Source organism: Rhinopithecus bieti, unplaced genomic scaffold (assembly GCF_001698545.2).
Source record: "Rhinopithecus bieti isolate Rb0 unplaced genomic scaffold, ASM169854v2 scaffold_21703, whole genome shotgun sequence".
Taxonomy (NCBI): domain Eukaryota; kingdom Metazoa; phylum Chordata; class Mammalia; order Primates; family Cercopithecidae; genus Rhinopithecus; species Rhinopithecus bieti.
The window spans coordinates 3,460,253-3,477,628 of NW_016812332.1; the positions used below are offsets into that span (position 1 = coordinate 3,460,253).

The following is a 17,376-nucleotide window of genomic DNA, read 5'->3' on the forward strand; positions in this document are numbered from 1 at the left end:
TTTTATTTTTTTGAGACGGAGTCTCGCTCTGTTGCCCAGGCTGGAGTGCAGTGGCCGGATCTCAGCTCACTGCAAGCTCCGCCTCCCGCGTTCACGCCATTCTCCTGCCTCAGCCTCCTGAGTAGCTGGGACTACAGGCGCCTGCCACCTCGCCCGGCTAGTTTTTTGTATTTTTAGTAGAGACGGGGTTTCACCATGTTAGCCAGGATGGTCTCGATCTCCTGACCTCGTGATCTGCCCGTCTCGGCCTCCCAAAGTGCTGGGATTACAGGCTTGAGCCACCGCGCCCGGCTCTATATTGTAAACATAAGAAAAAAACGTCAAGATATTTTAAGCACAATTTTTTTCGGGTCTTTCTTGATGTCAGTGGTTAGAGTCAGATTGCCCAAGTCTTCACTAGTCCTGTCAACCACATGGTTTCATAGCCTGTTTCTTTTCTTTCCCTCCTCCTCCCCATATATATATATCTGTATATAATATGTAACTTCCTATTTACATTCTCATTCATTCAATTATTCTTTTCTTTAGTAGCTGGGATCTAGAGGCAAACAAACAATACGTTTTACTAATATCCTAGCCCAGAACTTTTATCACTTTTTTTTGTGGGTTTCTTAAGGGTTTCCTAGCAAGGCCTTCTGCTTTGAATTTTGTTCTGCATTCTACTGCATGGAATAGTTTCTTTTAAATAATAGCCTTTAATGAGTGACTGAGGACCTATATATGCCAAAGCAATGCAAAGCTAACAAAACTTGCCATAACCTGTGAGAACCCAGCACTGTTATCAGTGCCAGTAGACTCCCAAACTGGAGTGCTTATCTAGGGAGTTTTACAGTGCAGTAGTTGCACCTGATATTCTATGTGTAAAAGATGTAGAGGGCTACTTTGTGTTTTGTTTCAGACAGAATAACAGGAGTAAGGGGGACTGTTTGGTCCATCGTTTTTAAGCTTTGTTTCTGGTAAGTGGATGAGTTGGAGATAAGTCTCAAAGACAGTGCACCGATGCCTTTTAGTACGCAATTTTCACTGTAGGAGATTGTGCAAGATCCAAAGAGAGGAAGGCCAGAATGTGCTCTCTGGTAATTTTGCTGTCTACAACTTCCAAAATGCACATATAAATCTTTAATTGTTTTTATAGGAATTAGTTAAGATTTATACAGAAATGAAACTACCTAAAATTGCTAGTCCTGTGCTTGTTGCTTACTAAAATGTATTGGATTAAAAACTGTTTTGCATCTCTTAAAGTTTATTAGCCTTTGATCATACAGGTTGAGTATTCCTTATCCAAAATGCTTGGAACGAGAAGTGTTTTGGATTTTGTAATATTTGTATTATACTTACTGATTCAGCATTCCTAGTCCAAAATCTGAAATGCTCCAGTGAACATTCCTTTGAGCGTCATGTCAGTGCTCAGAAAGTTTCAGATTTCGGAGCTTCTCAAGATTCCAGATTTTTAGATTAGGGATACTTATCCTGTAGAATATATTCTAGCGGAGTAAGCCAATTAGCTACTTTTCAAAAACTTACCTGGAAAATTGTGAGTTATAAGTCACTTTGGTTAAAAAGTTTTATAAGTTTGTTTAAACTGTTGTGTATTTGAAGTTGTTTAGAAATTCTAGAAAGTTAACTTTGTCTTTTTCTTGATAGCCACTGTAGCTTACTCAGTGGCCCTTTTATAAAAGAATCTTTTCCTGTTGTGTTGTTTTTTGGAGTGCAGTGTCATGATCTTGGCTCGCTGCACCCTCTATGTCCCAGGCTCAGTTGATCCTCCCACCTTAGCCTTCCCAATACTTGGAACTACAGGCATGCATGCCCGGCTAATTTTTGGTTTGTTTGTTTTAATATGTAGAGATGAGGTCTCACTGTGTTGCCCAGGCTGGTCTTGAACTCCTAGGCACAAGCAATTGACCCTCTTGCCTCAGACTCCCAAAGTGCTAGGATTACAGGTCTGAACCACCATGCCTGGCCTAAAGAATGTTAAATAGGCTAGGCATGGTGTCTCACGCCTGTAAACCCAGCAGTTTGGGAGGCCGGAGTGGGCGGATCACCTGAGGTCAGGAGTTTGAGACCAACCTGGCCAACATAGTGAAACCTGTCTCTACTAAAAATGCAAAAATTAGCCAGGGTGGTGGCATGTGCCTGTAATCCCAGCTACTTGGGTGGCTGAGGTAGGAGAATCGCTTGAAGCCGGGAGGCAGAGTTTGCAGTAAGCCAAGATCAATCCACTGCACTCTAGCCTGGGCAACAGGAGCGAGACTCCATCTCAAAAAAAAAAAAAAAAAAAAATTTAATAGAAAACAGACATTTGTTCATAGTTCCATTATGTTTATTCTCCATACATCGCAGTTGTTTTAGGGTGTATCAATTTTTACAACTCTGAGACAAAAACCAAGACGTTTTCCAAAGTATTTTAATCGTTTTTGTGTAGATACTTACAAGGAGATTACGATTTCGGTTGGAACGTGCACCTGGTGAAACTGCATTGATTGACAGGACTGGCAGAATGTTGAAGATGGAACCTTTGGCTACAGTTGAATCTCTGGAACAGTACCTTTTGAAAATGGTGAGTTTCTGGCAAGGGCATGGTGAAATAAGCATTCTGAGCTGTGATTTAGCCTTTTACAACAGTAATTTGGGAAGTATATATCCAGAGTTACGGTAATACACTTTGGCCCAGTAATTCCATTTTAGAACTGATTTCTACATGAAGATGTTTATTATAATTTTGTAATATTGAAATACTAAACAAAAACCTTAATTCAAATCAATGAATGTTAAATAGATAATTCATATTAAAAATTTAAATTTAATTGACAAATGTGTATAATTATTTCTGTTAATTTGAATATCATATAGCCATAAAATGTATAAAGACTAATGATAACGGAAAATGTTTTGTACAGTATGATCAAGAATTTGTTTTATCCTATCCATTGGAATAATAAACTAAAGAAATACTCTGTGATTATTAATAGCGAGGTGCTTTGGTTGTGGGACTTTTATTTTTCTTTATATTTTTTGCATATTTTTAAATGAGCATTTGTTTTTTTTGTTTTTTTTTTTGTTGTTGTTGTTGTTTTGTTTTGAGACAGAGTCTCACTCTGTTGCCATGCTGGAGTGCAGTGGCACAATCTTGCTCACTGCAACCTCCGCCTCCCAGGTTCAAGTGATTCTCCTGCCTCAGCCTCCCGAGTAGCTGGGACTACAGGCGCCTGCCACCATGCTTGGCTACTTTTTGTGTTTTTAGTAGAGACGGGGTTTCACCATTTTGTCCAGGATGGTCTCCATCTCTTGATCTCATGATCCACCCGCCTCAGCCTCCCAAAGTGCTGGTATTATAGGTGTGAGCCACTGCGCCCAGCCTAAATGAGCATTTGTGATAATAAAAGAAAACAATTCACATTAAAGAGATAGGAAAAAAGTAGGTAACATACTTGAAAACAGCATTATTAAGGTGACTGTCTTTCATATTTTCTTTGGTTTAGGTAGCAAAACAGTGGTATGATTTTGACCGATCTTCATTTGTTTTTGTTCGAAAATTAAGAGAAGGACAAAATTTTATATTTCGGCACCAGCATGATTTTGATGAAAATGGAATCATTTACTGGATTGGAACAAATGCAAAGTAAGTCACTCATTCTACTTTAAGCTGGAGTGACCATATTCACTTGGTAAAAGAATTCTAGGAAGTAGAATAACATTGTTAACACTCTGAATATTCTGTGGTTTAAGGAAGTTTGACTTGTAGGTAGAAGTTAAGATTATCCAAATTTTTATGAGGAAAAAAAAGTCTAAATTGCTAATTCTAGAATTGTACTTAATATACTTTTATATTTAAAACCTTGTGCAAATGCAATTATCTTAACATTGTTATTTGCTAATTTTTCTTTATTTTTGTATAGAACTGCTTATGAATGGGTAAATCCAGCTGCCTATGGACTTGTAGTAGTAACGTCATCAGAAGGAAGAAATCTACCTTATGGCCGCTTAGAAGACATACTAAGTCGTGATAATTCAGCTTTAAATTGTCATAGCAATGATGATAAGAATGCCTGGTTTGCCATAGATCTGGGTCTCTGGGTGATACCATCAGCATATACACTTCGTCATGCTCGTGGTTATGGAAGGTCTGCACTGAGAAATTGGGTTTTCCAGGTATCCAAAGATGGACAGAACTGGACTTCTTTGTATACCCATGTTGATGACTGCAGTCTCAATGAACCAGGGTTAGTTGAGGAGTCTTTGCAAATTGGAAAACTCACTAAAGAGCTTTGTTTATTTTTATAATTTTATACTCTAGAGCTCTCTTCTTTGTGAAATATTGAAGCAAAATTTTCCTTCTAAAAACAAATCACTTGATACTTCAGGCATTAAAAGTTTGAAACACTTTACTAAAACTTTTGTCAAAAGGTTTAGATTAAATAGTAGAAAGCTGAGCTGAGTGTTTTACACTGGATCTTAGCCAAAAGGCTGAGAAGCTATGAATATTTTTAAAATTGGTATATAGCTATGTATACATACACACACACACACACACACACGCATACACACACAGCGCACTAATGGACACAAGTGAAATAAGCTTTCCATCAACTCTCCATATAATCACATAATACTTAGGAATGTTCAAAATATTAGCAGTGGCTATCGCTGGTTGTAGAATTAAGGCTGACTTAAAATGTTTTTATTTTTATCTATCCTTAAATTCTATGTATTGAATTAGTTTTAAAAGACAAGTCAGTAACTTCTAAAATATTAGTTATACTATATTTTATTTATACATTTTGGCACATGTCAAGGAGATTATGTACTTAAATTGCTTTTGGCATTTGATGTGGTATGAGAGGAGCTTCTGAACATTTTTCATGCTTTAAAGACAAAATATTAATACGTTATTTAAAACTTTGCAAAAAATGATTTTAAGTCCTTTTTTCCATCATAAGAGGATTTCTCCTACTCTTTGTAAACTTTTTTTTTCTTTTTGTGTGTGTGTGTGTGTGAAGAGAATGGGGTCTTATTATGTTGGCTGCTTTCTAACTCCTGGGCTCAAGTGATTCCCCTCACCTCAGCCACCCAAGTAGCTGAGACAACAGGGGCACACCATTGCACCCATCGTTTTGTCTTTTATCTTTGAATTATATTAATCATAAATCATTAATGTTATGAGTCAAATCAATAGTGTACATTTAAACGTTTCATTTTTAACTTGTTTTCTTGACTACTTTTTTCCCCTTGATTTCTTGATTCTTGTAATGAACTGTTGAGTAAATATGAAAGTTAGTGTATTTTTTCTACAGGTCTCTGTTATATAAAAAATGTTCCCCATCTTGAATTTCTTTTTCATCTGTTTTAAAATATTACATAATTTTTTCTCTAACATATTAACAGGTCAACTGCAACTTGGCCTCTTGATCCACCAAAAGATGAGAAACAAGGGTGGAGACATGTGAGAATTAAACAGATGGGGAAAAATGCCAGTGGACAGACACACTACCTCTCACTATCTGGATTTGAACTTTATGGCACTGTAAATGGAGTATGTGAAGATCAGCTAGGTAAAGAGATGATAGGAGACTTTTCTAACTTACTGAAACAATTACTTTTGTAAAAAGTGATTTGGTTTTTATTTCTCCAATTTCTACCTGACAGGGAAAGCAGCTAAAGAAGCAGAAGCTAATCTTAGACGGCAGAGACGTCTAGTACGCTCCCAGGTTCTGAAATACATGGTTCCAGGAGCTCGTGTTATCAGAGGCTTGGATTGGAAATGGCGAGATCAGGATGGCAGCCCACAGGGAGAAGGCACTGTCACAGGAGAACTGCACAATGGTGAGTAGGTGCTCAGCACATTTGTGTAGAAAATGGGTAGTTAAGTTTTTTCTTTTGTCTTTCAAGATAATTTATAAATTGCATAAATGTATGAGCACTGTTTAGAAGAACTGTTGATATCACATTGTAAATGGAAAAAATGTAAAGAAAATAAGGGAAAATTTTAAGTTCTTGGGTTTTGACTAGAAACTTACTGGTAGTATTTTGGAAGTGATCAAGGCTAGTGTAAGTTGAGTATCTTCAAGACACACTTCTGGTTTTTTTCCCTCTAGTTTATTTTCAAGCTTACTGTGAGTTTTATTTTAATTTCTTATGCTTTTCTTTATCTTGTTAGTGTCACAGGAATCACGCAATAATTTTATGGTGTCATAAATCATGTAGAAGAAAAGGATTAGCATTTTACTTCACTGTTTTTTAATAAAGCATGGAACAAGACGCATCGTCTCTTTATCTGTTAGTAGATTATTACTATTTCAAAATGTTTCTCAGCCTACCTGCTTTTTTGGGAAGAGTTTATCGTGTTTTGTAAACAATATTCACATAGCAATCTATGTGAATCGAGTTTCTTTGATTCTGCAAAGTTTAGGAAAGTCATCTACTTATTGCTGTTGACTTCAAAGCAATTATAGTGGCAAATTGTTTTCTTCAAACTATAAGGTTGATTCATTAGCAGATAATTTGCCTAAGCATCAGTGGGTTTGTTTTCATCAATTTTGTATCAGTTTTTAGCATTAAAAAAAGTAAAATGTTTATATTCTCAACTTATACCACATTTTTTTTTTTTTTTGAGACAGAGTCTTGCTTTTATTCCCTGGAGTGCAATGGTGTGATATCGGCTCACTGCAACCTCTGCCTCCCGGGTTCAAGCGATTCTCTTGCCTCAGTCTCCCAACTAGCTAGGATTACAAGCATGCGCCACCATGCCTGGCTAATTTTGTATTTTTAGTAGAGATGGGGTTTCTCCCTGTTTGTCAGGCTGGTCTCGATCTCCTGACCTCAGGTGATCCACCCGCCTTGGCCTCCCAAAGTGTTGGGATTACAGGCGTGAGCCACCACCCCCGGCAACTTACACCACATATTTAAAGAGCTAGAATAAATGTGACAGTACTTAGGAGAATGACTGACATTTAATTTCATGTGTTACGTGATAAAGACATTTATTTATTCAAATAAACCCTTTGATTATATTGCTTTTAAGATTCTATTTCTTGAATTATTTTACTGCCAAATGTTTTTATGAAGTATCAGGCCCTAATTGCAAATCATTTTAATCATACAGGTTTACAGTGACCTAAAATTCATAAATACCAGTAATAATTGAGACATCAGTAGTACCATTCAACTCAGAAATTTCAAATTTTCTTGTTTTTGGGCATCTTGATGATACTTATTAAAAAGCTGTTATTCTATTTCTTGTAATTGTTTTGGCCTTGATGTATGTGACTTGAGAAGAAGAGGATAGTTAGAGACGTGTGAATGCAGTTCTTTTTTCTCGGGATGGAGTCAACTGAAGCAATTGCATAGGGAAAGTAGAATATATTTTTTTTTCCCCCAAGATACAATGGCACAACAGTTTTAATACAACCACCAATCTTCACAAAATAATTTTAATACTTTGTGCCTGGACTAGCAGCATCTTTCACTGTGACATTCCTATACATACATAAGCATTTTATTGAAGTACAAATGTTAAAAGCAGAGTAACTTAAGCAATTGCCTATACAAAGGTAAATAGATACTGTAGGTTATTTTTCTTCTCGATTCATTTTTGCTGCATAGTAAGTTGCAATTACATTTCAGTATAATGTTACTGATCTATAAAATACGTTTGAACTGTGAGGTATGGCACCTCCTTATGAGAGAGTGCTCACATGTAAATCTGAATATTTTGAGTGTTTTTCTGTTTTGTTTTGTTTTATCTGCCACAGATGGGAAAAACAAAAATCATGTAGCCTAGAAATTTCAGGGTTTTAGCATTCAAGAAAGGCCTGTTTTCACTGATCTGACAAATGTAGAAATTTAGTTTTGGCTAATCAACATGGCTGTTCCCATCAAGTTATGCCTTTAAGTCTCTATGTCAGAGAGGGTTCTTAGCTTTCAAATTCTTAAGCCAACCACTTCTAATGATGGCTAGTCGTTACTGACTGTATATTTTTTTTGTCTGTCTTTTGGGCATAGAAGGAGTTGAGAGAGTATGTTTTTTGGGCCAGTTAATACAATACAAAAGTTACTTTTATTTGAGATTGGGCTATGTTTTTGAACCTTCTTCTTTTCTCACACATTTCTGTGTAGCAGAAGAGATAGTTAAATGTTGGTTCTCCAGAGATTATTTCAGCATACAGAAAAAAATAGAGGCAATTGAAAAATCTCATCTAAGCTACTTATGTAGATTTGGGGCAGTCACTTTTCCTTTCAAAGAACACATATGCAGATAATCCCCACAGGTAATTCAATATTATTTCCCTCTGAGTGCCAGCATAAACATATGAACTTGGTGTATGTGTGGGTGGGCATCTGGGTGTGTGGATGGGTGTGTATGTGAGCTTGGGCCCCTTTTATGTATGGGTAAGAACTTTATAAAGGCTTGTTATAGTTTTAAAAAAATGTTTTTTGTGTCTTATGTTTTTCCCTGAAATAGTTAGCTTATAACACTAAAATAAGATTATAAAATTTATATTAATTTTCTTTTAATAGACAATTTTTTTTTTTTGCTTTTGGAGGTTCATTACCTTTTTTAAAAAACAATATTATTTTTCAACTACAAGTAAATATATAAATTGAATATCATTATGCTCATTAGTTCTGTACATGTTAGTAGCTTTAGCAGATAGTTTCTAATAAAAGAGCTCAGTGTGCTCTTTAAATTATTTTTTAGAATTTTCTGTGCTTATTCAAATTTATTGAACTTAATTATTTAACATAAGAGAACCAAAGAACCACTGAACTTTGAGAACACAACCGAAATGCTAACTTTAGTATTTTATTTGAGCTAGTGACCTAAAATTTCTGTGGTAATATATGAATATTTTGAGAGGTTAGCCCAAATTAATGGTAAGAAATTAATGGTAAGCTAGCACGTTTTTCTAGACAGAAAATTTGACTACGCATAATTATACTTAGCAATTTAAAAACTTTTACCTAGATTGTGTTTACTTGCTGAAGTGGCAGTATTTTACCATGTATATCAATCTTTTAAAATTTCTTGAACAGTTCTTCCATTTAAGAAGTAACCAAGCCAGGTGCAGTGGCTCACATCTGTAATCCCAGCTACTCAAGAGGCTGAGGTGGGAGGATCATTTAAGCCCAGGAGTTCAAGATGAGCATGGGCAACGCAAGACCTCATCTCTAAAATCAAATAATTTTAAAATGAAAATAACCCAGTAGATTTAAACATGACCTTTACATTGCTTTTAAATGTCATAAACTGAATAGTTCAGAAATAAGGGAAATAAAAGGAAGAATTTTAAACATTTCCTGGAAACCTTGTATACAGTACATATTTCCTGTCCTTAAAATATTTTTATCATGAGAGTTAAATATTATAGACTTTCAGATAACTAGTCATATAGTCAAATAATTGAGTCCAAAAATTTACATATATTTTAGTTGGCCGACCTTGATTGACTAGAAATTCAGAAAAGGACAGCACTGATGAAAAGCTGATCCCATATTGTGGAGCTACTGTCTGACACGCTCCTATCTGCTTTCTGCTGGGTCTCACAAACTCCTGTCCCTTTCCAGGCTGGATTGATGTCACCTGGGATGCTGGTGGCTCAAACTCTTACCGTATGGGCGCAGAAGGAAAATTTGACCTCAAGCTTGCACCAGGGTACGACCCTGATACAGTGGCATCACCCAAACCTGTTTCATCCACTGTTTCAGGCACAACGCAATCATGGAGCAGCTTGGTGAAAAACAACTGTCCAGACAAGACATCTGCTGCTGCAGGCTCCTCAAGTAGAAAAGGAAGCAGCAGTTCTGTGTGTAGCGTGGCCAGTAGCAGCGACATCAGCTTGGGTTCGACCAAAACGGAACGGAGATCAGAAATTGTAATGGAACACAGTATAGTTTCAGGAGCTGATGTCCATGAACCAATTGTTGTTCTTTCATCTGCTGAAAACGTCCCTCAAACAGAAGTAGGGTCGTCTTCCAGTGCAAGCACCAGCACCTTAACAGCGGAGACGGGAAGTGAAAATGCTGAAAGGAAGTTAGGCCCCGATAGTTCTGTTCGTACTCCTGGGGAGTCTAGTGCAATATCCATGGGAATTGTCAGTGTTAGTTCTCCTGATGTTAGTTCAGTATCTGAATTAACTAATAAAGAAGCAGCTTCACAACGACCTCTTAGCTCTTCAGCAAGTAACAGACTGTCAGTGAGTTCTTTGTTGGCTGCTGGGGCCCCTATGAGCTCTAGTGCAAGTGTACCTAACCTGTCCTCAAGAGAAACATCTAGCTTGGAGAGTTTTGTAAGGAGAGTGGCAAACATAGCACGGACTAATGCCACGAACAACATGAATCTAAGCCGAAGCAGCAGTGATAACAACACTAATACTTTGGGGAGGAATGTGATGAGCACAGCAAGTAAGTGAGCTTTTCCTTCTGGAACCAATGCTTTTTCCACTTGGAGGGATGCAAAGTAGGGTCTCTTGTTCTGGCTGCAGTTTTTAACTAGGTCATTAACCATATTAGATAAAGCTACATCAAATTTAGCACTTCAGGAATATGAAGTTAAGTTCTCTAGAATCATCATATTTTCAGAATTCAGATTAGGTGTGATAAAGAACCTCTTATTCTAGAAGGATAAAACAATACTTCTGATTTGCGCTCCTTTATGATACATCATTAAGGAAAGTTGCATGAGGAAATAGATGACTATTAAATGTTATCATAGTGCAGTGAAACCAAAGCATCATGTAAGTATAGCTTTTATTTAGACTCTACATTGATCTTAGCTTCTGAAAGTTAAATTCCAATTTAAGCTGCTAACAGGTCAAAATAATTCCCTTGGAAAATACATTGGGAATTATTTCATTGCTTGTTTCATTTCTTTAAAAAAGTTAGGCATAATATTTAAAATATAATAGTGCTATAAAAGAATTTTTAGTTGGATTTCAGTTGGGTTCCCAAAGTTGTTGCTTTTCAGTAACCATTTTATTATTAGTGTGTTTTATGACCTCACTCTTTAAAAAATATAAAACTTGGTTTTTCTAAGGTTTCTACACTCTCACCTATTTGTACTGATTTGCTTCATTTTTGTCTTTAGCTTCTCCTCTTATGGGTGCTCAGAGTTTCCCTAATTTGACCACACCTGGTACTACATCAACAGTGACTATGTCAACGTCCAGTGTTACTAGCAGCAGCAATGTAGCTACAGCAACAACAGTTTTATCAGTTGGTCAATCATTAAGTAATACTTTAACCACCAGCCTCACATCAACTTCCAGTGAGAGTGACACAGGTCAGGAAGCAGAATATTCCTTATATGGTAAGTTATAATTTAAAATTGAAGTATTTAGATACTTAAATAATGATACTTTTATTATGTTTTCTCCTGATATTTTAAACTTTTGTTTAAAGAGAATTATTCTCTCTTCTTACAAATATGGAATCTTTGGGCCAGGTGCAGTAGCTCACGCCTGTAATCCCAGCACTTTGGGAGGTCGAGGCAGGTGGATGACTTGAGGTCAAGAGTTCGAAACCAGCCTGGCCAACGTGGTGAAACCCTGTCTCTACTAAAAATACAAAAAAAAATAGCTGGGCGTGGTGGTGGTTGCCTGTAATCCCAGCTACTCGGGAGGCTGAGGCAGGAGAATCGCTTGAACCCGGGAGGTGGGGGTTGCAGTGAGCCGAGATCATGCCACTACACTCCAGCCTGGGCGACAGAGCAAGACTCCGTCTCAAAAAAAAAAAAAAAAATTATCTGGTCAGATGTGGTGGCTCGCGCCTATAATCCCAGCACTTTGGGACACCAAGGTGGGAGGATCACTTGAGGCTCAGGAACTCAAGACCAGTCTGGGCAACATAGACCCCCCATCTTTACCATCCCTACACCCCCAAAATTAGCCAGGTGTGAGGATTACTTGAGCTCTGAAGTTCAGGACCACACTGAGCTGTGATCATGCCACTGTACTCCAACCTCAGTGACAAGGCTAGACCCTGTCTCTGAAAAAATATTTAAAAAAAAATTGCAGTTATCTGATTATACATGAAGTAGATCTAGGGACTTTATGTGTCATTTTTTTTTTTTTGCCTTTTGTCACAAAAGAAGTTTTAATGGAAGAACCATAAAGTGATTTGACACTCTTATTACTGAGAGAAGAAGTGTAATAGATTCATAAGGTTTGTAAAATGATATTCCTTGTATGCTGTTATCAAAGACTTTTGGAAATAATTCCTTAGGTAACGCATGATTCTTGCAAATTAAATTTTATTCAGAAAGTTCAGTAATAGCCTTATGGCTTCCATGTTGTAATCAAAGGGATGTATTTGATTCAGTTAAGATAAAATCTGTGTTTCTATTTCTCTTATTTTATCTTATTAGAAAAATAATGCTCTGAATAGAAACTAGAAGAAAATTAAAATTGTCTAGTCCCCACCTACCAGAGGCAACCACTGTTAATCATTTGATGTACATCATTTGATATATGATTTTGTTTTTTTAACAAAAAAGGATTATATCCTTTTCGGCCAGCTGTTTTCACTCAATACATTGTGAAAACATTTTCACATATGTTGGATGGGTTTCTGTAACATTTGAAATGATTGCCAAATATTTCACTGTGTGATCATTTAATAAATTATCAATTTTTTATATTTAAGTTATAACTTTTTCGTTACCATAAACATCATTATGAATGAACTTTCTTGTACTGTATTTTAGTATATTTTCTTAGGATAAATGCCTAAAATAATAATTACTGAATTGCTTTCCAAAACATTGCACTCCATCCCTATTGTTTTGGAATACCCTTTACCATATATCCTTGATCATATTGCCTGTTTTCTTTTAAAAAAAATTAGGAGTAATTTTAAAGACAAAGTTTATGTGAAGATACATTTTAAAGTGCTATTTTGTGTATACCCCTTTTAATGTTTCCTTCATTTTTGTGAGAATATAGCCTCTCCTAATTCATAGCAAGAATTTGATATGATGTTCCATAGTTTTAAGAAAGTCATTATATTTCTGTTTCTGCTTTTCCTATTAAACAAGTGTGTAGCAAAATGATGATTATTACACCAAAGTGTTATAAATTGATTGCATAAGCTGTTTTCTGATTTATTATTTCTCATGGTGGCCCAGTGCCCCTCTCTACTCATTTGTTATTATGTTAACTTCAAGCATTAGTTCTTGGTCATGGGAAGTTAAAGATGATCGTGGGGAGGAAAGAGTAAACTGGCCGGGCGCTGTGGCTTACGCCTGTAATCCTAGCTCTTTGAGAGGCTGAAGTGGGCATATTGCCTGAGGTCAGGAGTGTGAGGCCAGTCTGGGCAACATGGCGAAACCCTCTTTACTAAAGTACAAAAAATTAGCCAGGTGTGATGGCCCACGCCTACAGTCCTAACTGCATAGGAGGCTAAGGCACCAGTATCATTTGAACCTGGGAGGCAGAGGTTGCATTGAGCCAAGATTGTGCCGTTTGCATTCCAGCCTGGGTGACAGAGCAAGACTCTGTCTCCAAAAAAAAAAAAAGTTAGAACTATTGATTGACTTTTAAATTTTGTTGTTAGGTTTGACCAGCCTTAAAAAAATTTATTGTTGGCCGTGTGCAGTGGCTCATGCCTGTAATCCCAGCACTTTGGGAGGCCGAGGCAGGCAGATCACACGGTCAGGAGTTTGAGACCAGCCTGGCCAATATGGTGAAACCCTGTCTCTATTAAAAATATAAAAACTAGCCGGGTATGGTGGCGGGCACCTGTAGACCCAGCTACTTGGGAGGCAGAGGCAGGAGAATCTCTTGAACATGGGAGGCAGAGGTTGCAGTGAACCAAGATTGTGCCATTGCACTCCAGCCTGGGGACAGTGCGAGACTCTGTCTCAAAAAAAAATCTATTGTGAGGTGATGAAAAAAAATTTAATGTAATTTTTATTTTAGATTCAGGGAATACGTGTCCAGGTTTGTTACAGGGATATATTGCATGATGCTGAGGTTTGGACTTATATTGATCTTGTCACTCAGATAGTGAACATAGTACCCAATAGGAAGTTTTTCAGTCCTTGTCCACTCCTGATTCGTTTTGGAGTCAACTAGTGTCTGCTGTTCCCATCTTGGTGTCCATGTGTACCCAAGGTTTAGCTTCTACTTATAAGTGAGAACATATGATAGAAGATGTTCTTTTTTATATTGTTAAAGCTGGTAGACACTTTAAGACTGCTGGGGTGAAAGATCAAAGTAACATCAGTTTATACCATCTGTATATGCCGTGCAAACTTTTATTGTGTTTTGTGGTTTTTCTCTTACCACAGGCATGAATACCATACCATGTTGTGTTTTGAGAGACATTTCATTCTATGATGTGGTCACATCTGTGAAATAACAGAGCTTTTTAATGCTGGTAAAAAAGGGAAGATGAAAAGAAAAAATGGACATCAGTCAGTTGTAACATATCAGAGATAGAATTTCAATATATGAAGTTAGATTATGTTCCTTAAAAGATAAATCAGAGTGGAATAGATTTATTTTGTGTATCACCACATCATACCAGCTCCTAAATTGCAGGTGGCTCCTTACAAGTGTTGAAGGGTAACATACTTCATCAAATTAAAGAGGCTGTTGATTGTAAGACACACCAATTTTTTTATATTGCTAAGGTTAAAAATGTTGCAATTTAATTCTGACTTGCCATTGTTTGTAAGATACATTGTGATTTCAAAGCATTACAATGTTTTAAAAATGCAGACCTTTCAACCTGAGAAAGTTGATTACAAAAAAAAAATGTGTACCCTTAGAAACTAATTAAATATAATGGCAGACTTCTTCTACTGGCCATCCAGTAAAAGGCACTGAATATTTAGTCCTGTGTAATTATTGGACTAAAAACCAATTGGTTCAGTGGTCTGTAGGTGTAAGTTTCTGAGTAACTATAAATTGTCTTCTGGATGTTCTTTAGGAATATAAAGTATTTTGTTTTTTATCCTTTGTGCAGTTCTGATATTATATTTGACTATTTTTTCCAGATCCAGTAAAAAGTTCTGTTTTAATCCGTTTAGTCCTCTTTCAGTTTTTATGAAGAACAGTTTGTCAGCATCTTCATTTATGCAGGACAATGTAATTTGACCCAGTCTCCATTGAAGGCAAGAGAGTCTAAGAAGGAAGGAGATTACAGTGATTCAAGTTATTTTGAACTTCCTTATGTGCTAGATAATATGGATAACATGAAAGATGCCACATACATTATTCCATAGTAAATAGGCATTATCTTAAGTAGTCATTGTTTTTGAGTAACCTACCAGATCAGTGTCTCTCCCTGTGAGCTTCATGGGGACTCAGACTGTGTCTTCTTTGTTTGCAACTTTATATACCTCGTGCCTAACACTGTGCTTGGCACATAGTATTTGTTGGAGGAATGAATAACTCCAAAGTGTCCTCTTTTCTACCATGTTCTGCTTCCTGTGACTTATTCAGAGAATGATGATAGGGGTTTCTTTGGGTTTTTTTTTTTTTGTTTTTTGTTTTGAGACGGAGTCTCGCACTGTCGCCCAGGCTGGTGTAAAGGTTTATTTTTTGGTTGTTGTTTTTTAAATAGTCCAAATGGTTATCCTTTTATATTATGATTTTGTAATTCAGGTTTAGCATATGGTTGTCCTTTATCCCTTTTTTTTTCATGGTTGTGTCTGTACTTATCTTGTATGTGGTGGCAGAACGCAACACTTGTCCCTTTTGAACTTTCGTTTTGTAAAAACTTAAAATGCAAAGTTCCTTTGTTACACTTTCTTAATTGTATTGACATAAGGTTGTGGATTTTGTTTTCAAGATTTCCTTGATAGCTGCCGTGCCAGTACTCTGTTGGCTGAGCTCGATGATGATGAGGACTTACCTGAGCCAGATGAAGAAGATGATGAGAATGAAGATGACAATCAGGAGGATCAAGAATACGAGGAGGTTATGGTAGAGAGAGTACCCCATTGTCTTCACAAAGATAGGTTGTTAATAGTTGAAATGAAGAAAGGAAAAGCTAAGTCACAATCAAACTTCGAAGCAAGGAAATGTGGCAACAGTATAAAAAATGTGGTTAAGAAAAACAATTTTAATCTGAGCATTTATGATTCTCCACTTAAAGAAAATAAATTGGTTATATTTGAAAAATTATAGAATGTCACATGATGTTTTAACAGGCTTAAAAGTGTGTGAAATTAGGCTGGGTATAGGACTTATGCCTGTCATCCCACACTTTGACACTTGTAGTGCTGGCTACTTGGGAGGCTGAGGGAGAAAATCACTTGGGTCCAGGAGTTCCAGGCTGCAGTGAGCTGTAGTTGTGTCACTGCACTCCAGCCTGAGTCACAGAATCTCACACATACACGCACACGTGCTTGTGCGTGCGCGCACACACAGTGTATGAACTTTGCCAGTGCAGTGACTTGTGCTGCAGTGAGCTATAATTGGGTCACTGCACTCCAGCCTGAGCCACAGAATGACACACACACACACACACACACACACACACACACACACACACACGTATGAACTTAGCCAGTGCAGTGGCTCGTGCGGCAGTGAGCTGTAATTGCGTCACTGCACTCCCGCCTGAGCCACAGAATCTCTCACATGCACACATGCACACACATGCATGAACTTCACCAGTGCAGTGGCTGGTGCTGCAGTGAGCTGTAATTGGGTCACTGTACTCCAGCCTGAGCCACAGAATGACACACACACACACACACACACAGACACACGTGTATGAACTTAGTGCAGTTGGCTCGTGCTGCAGTGAGCTATAATTGCATCACTGCACTCCAACCTGAGCCACAGAATCTCTCACACTGACACACACATGCACACGCGCACACGTGTATGAACTTACCCAGTGCAGTGGCTCGTGCTGCCGTGAGCTATAATTGGGTCACTGCAGTCCAGCCTAAGCCACAGAATGAGATCTGACACACACACACACACACACACACACACACACACACACACACACACACACAGTGTATGAACTTAGCCAGTGTAGTGGCTCGTGCTTGTAATCCCAGCTACTCAAGAGGCTGACGTGGCCCAGGAGTTTGTTTTTTAGTACCTGTGGTTTTGCAAGCAGGCTCCATCTGTTTTCTCATTAGTTGTCATACGAAGGAATGAAGTAGAGGCGTAAAAAAAATAATTTGCCCTTATAATCAGAGTTAAGTGGAAGAGTGAGGACCCAAGCCTAGGCAATGTGATTCAGAACTCTCAATATTTAACCACTAGGATTGTATTCTAATTGAAAGTTGTGCCTAAAAAATACCCTTTATTGTAACTAACTGTATATTTAAAATTTCTCTTTATAAAATGTTACTAGATTTCAAAAACATTGATGAGGTTTTTTTTGTTTTTTTTTGTTTTTTTTTTTTTTTTT

At 37.2% G+C, this 17,376-nt stretch overlaps 1 protein-coding gene across 1 annotated transcript in view; it reads left to right on the top strand.

Annotated features, from left to right (window-relative positions):
- Window positions 1-17,376, top strand: part of HECTD1 (HECT domain E3 ubiquitin protein ligase 1) — a 117,068-nt gene that overhangs the window by 77,268 nt on the left and 22,424 nt on the right. The window contains exons 19-27 of the mRNA XM_017895868.1: window positions 899-929; window positions 2,426-2,560; window positions 3,483-3,622; window positions 3,900-4,223; window positions 5,386-5,552; window positions 5,647-5,823; window positions 9,565-10,401; window positions 11,084-11,305; window positions 15,793-15,926. Coding sequence (XP_017751357.1) covers window positions 899-929; window positions 2,426-2,560; window positions 3,483-3,622; window positions 3,900-4,223; window positions 5,386-5,552; window positions 5,647-5,823; window positions 9,565-10,401; window positions 11,084-11,305; window positions 15,793-15,926 — 2,167 coding nt within the window. The remainder of the gene's footprint in view (window positions 1-898; window positions 930-2,425; window positions 2,561-3,482; window positions 3,623-3,899; window positions 4,224-5,385; window positions 5,553-5,646; window positions 5,824-9,564; window positions 10,402-11,083; window positions 11,306-15,792; window positions 15,927-17,376) is intronic.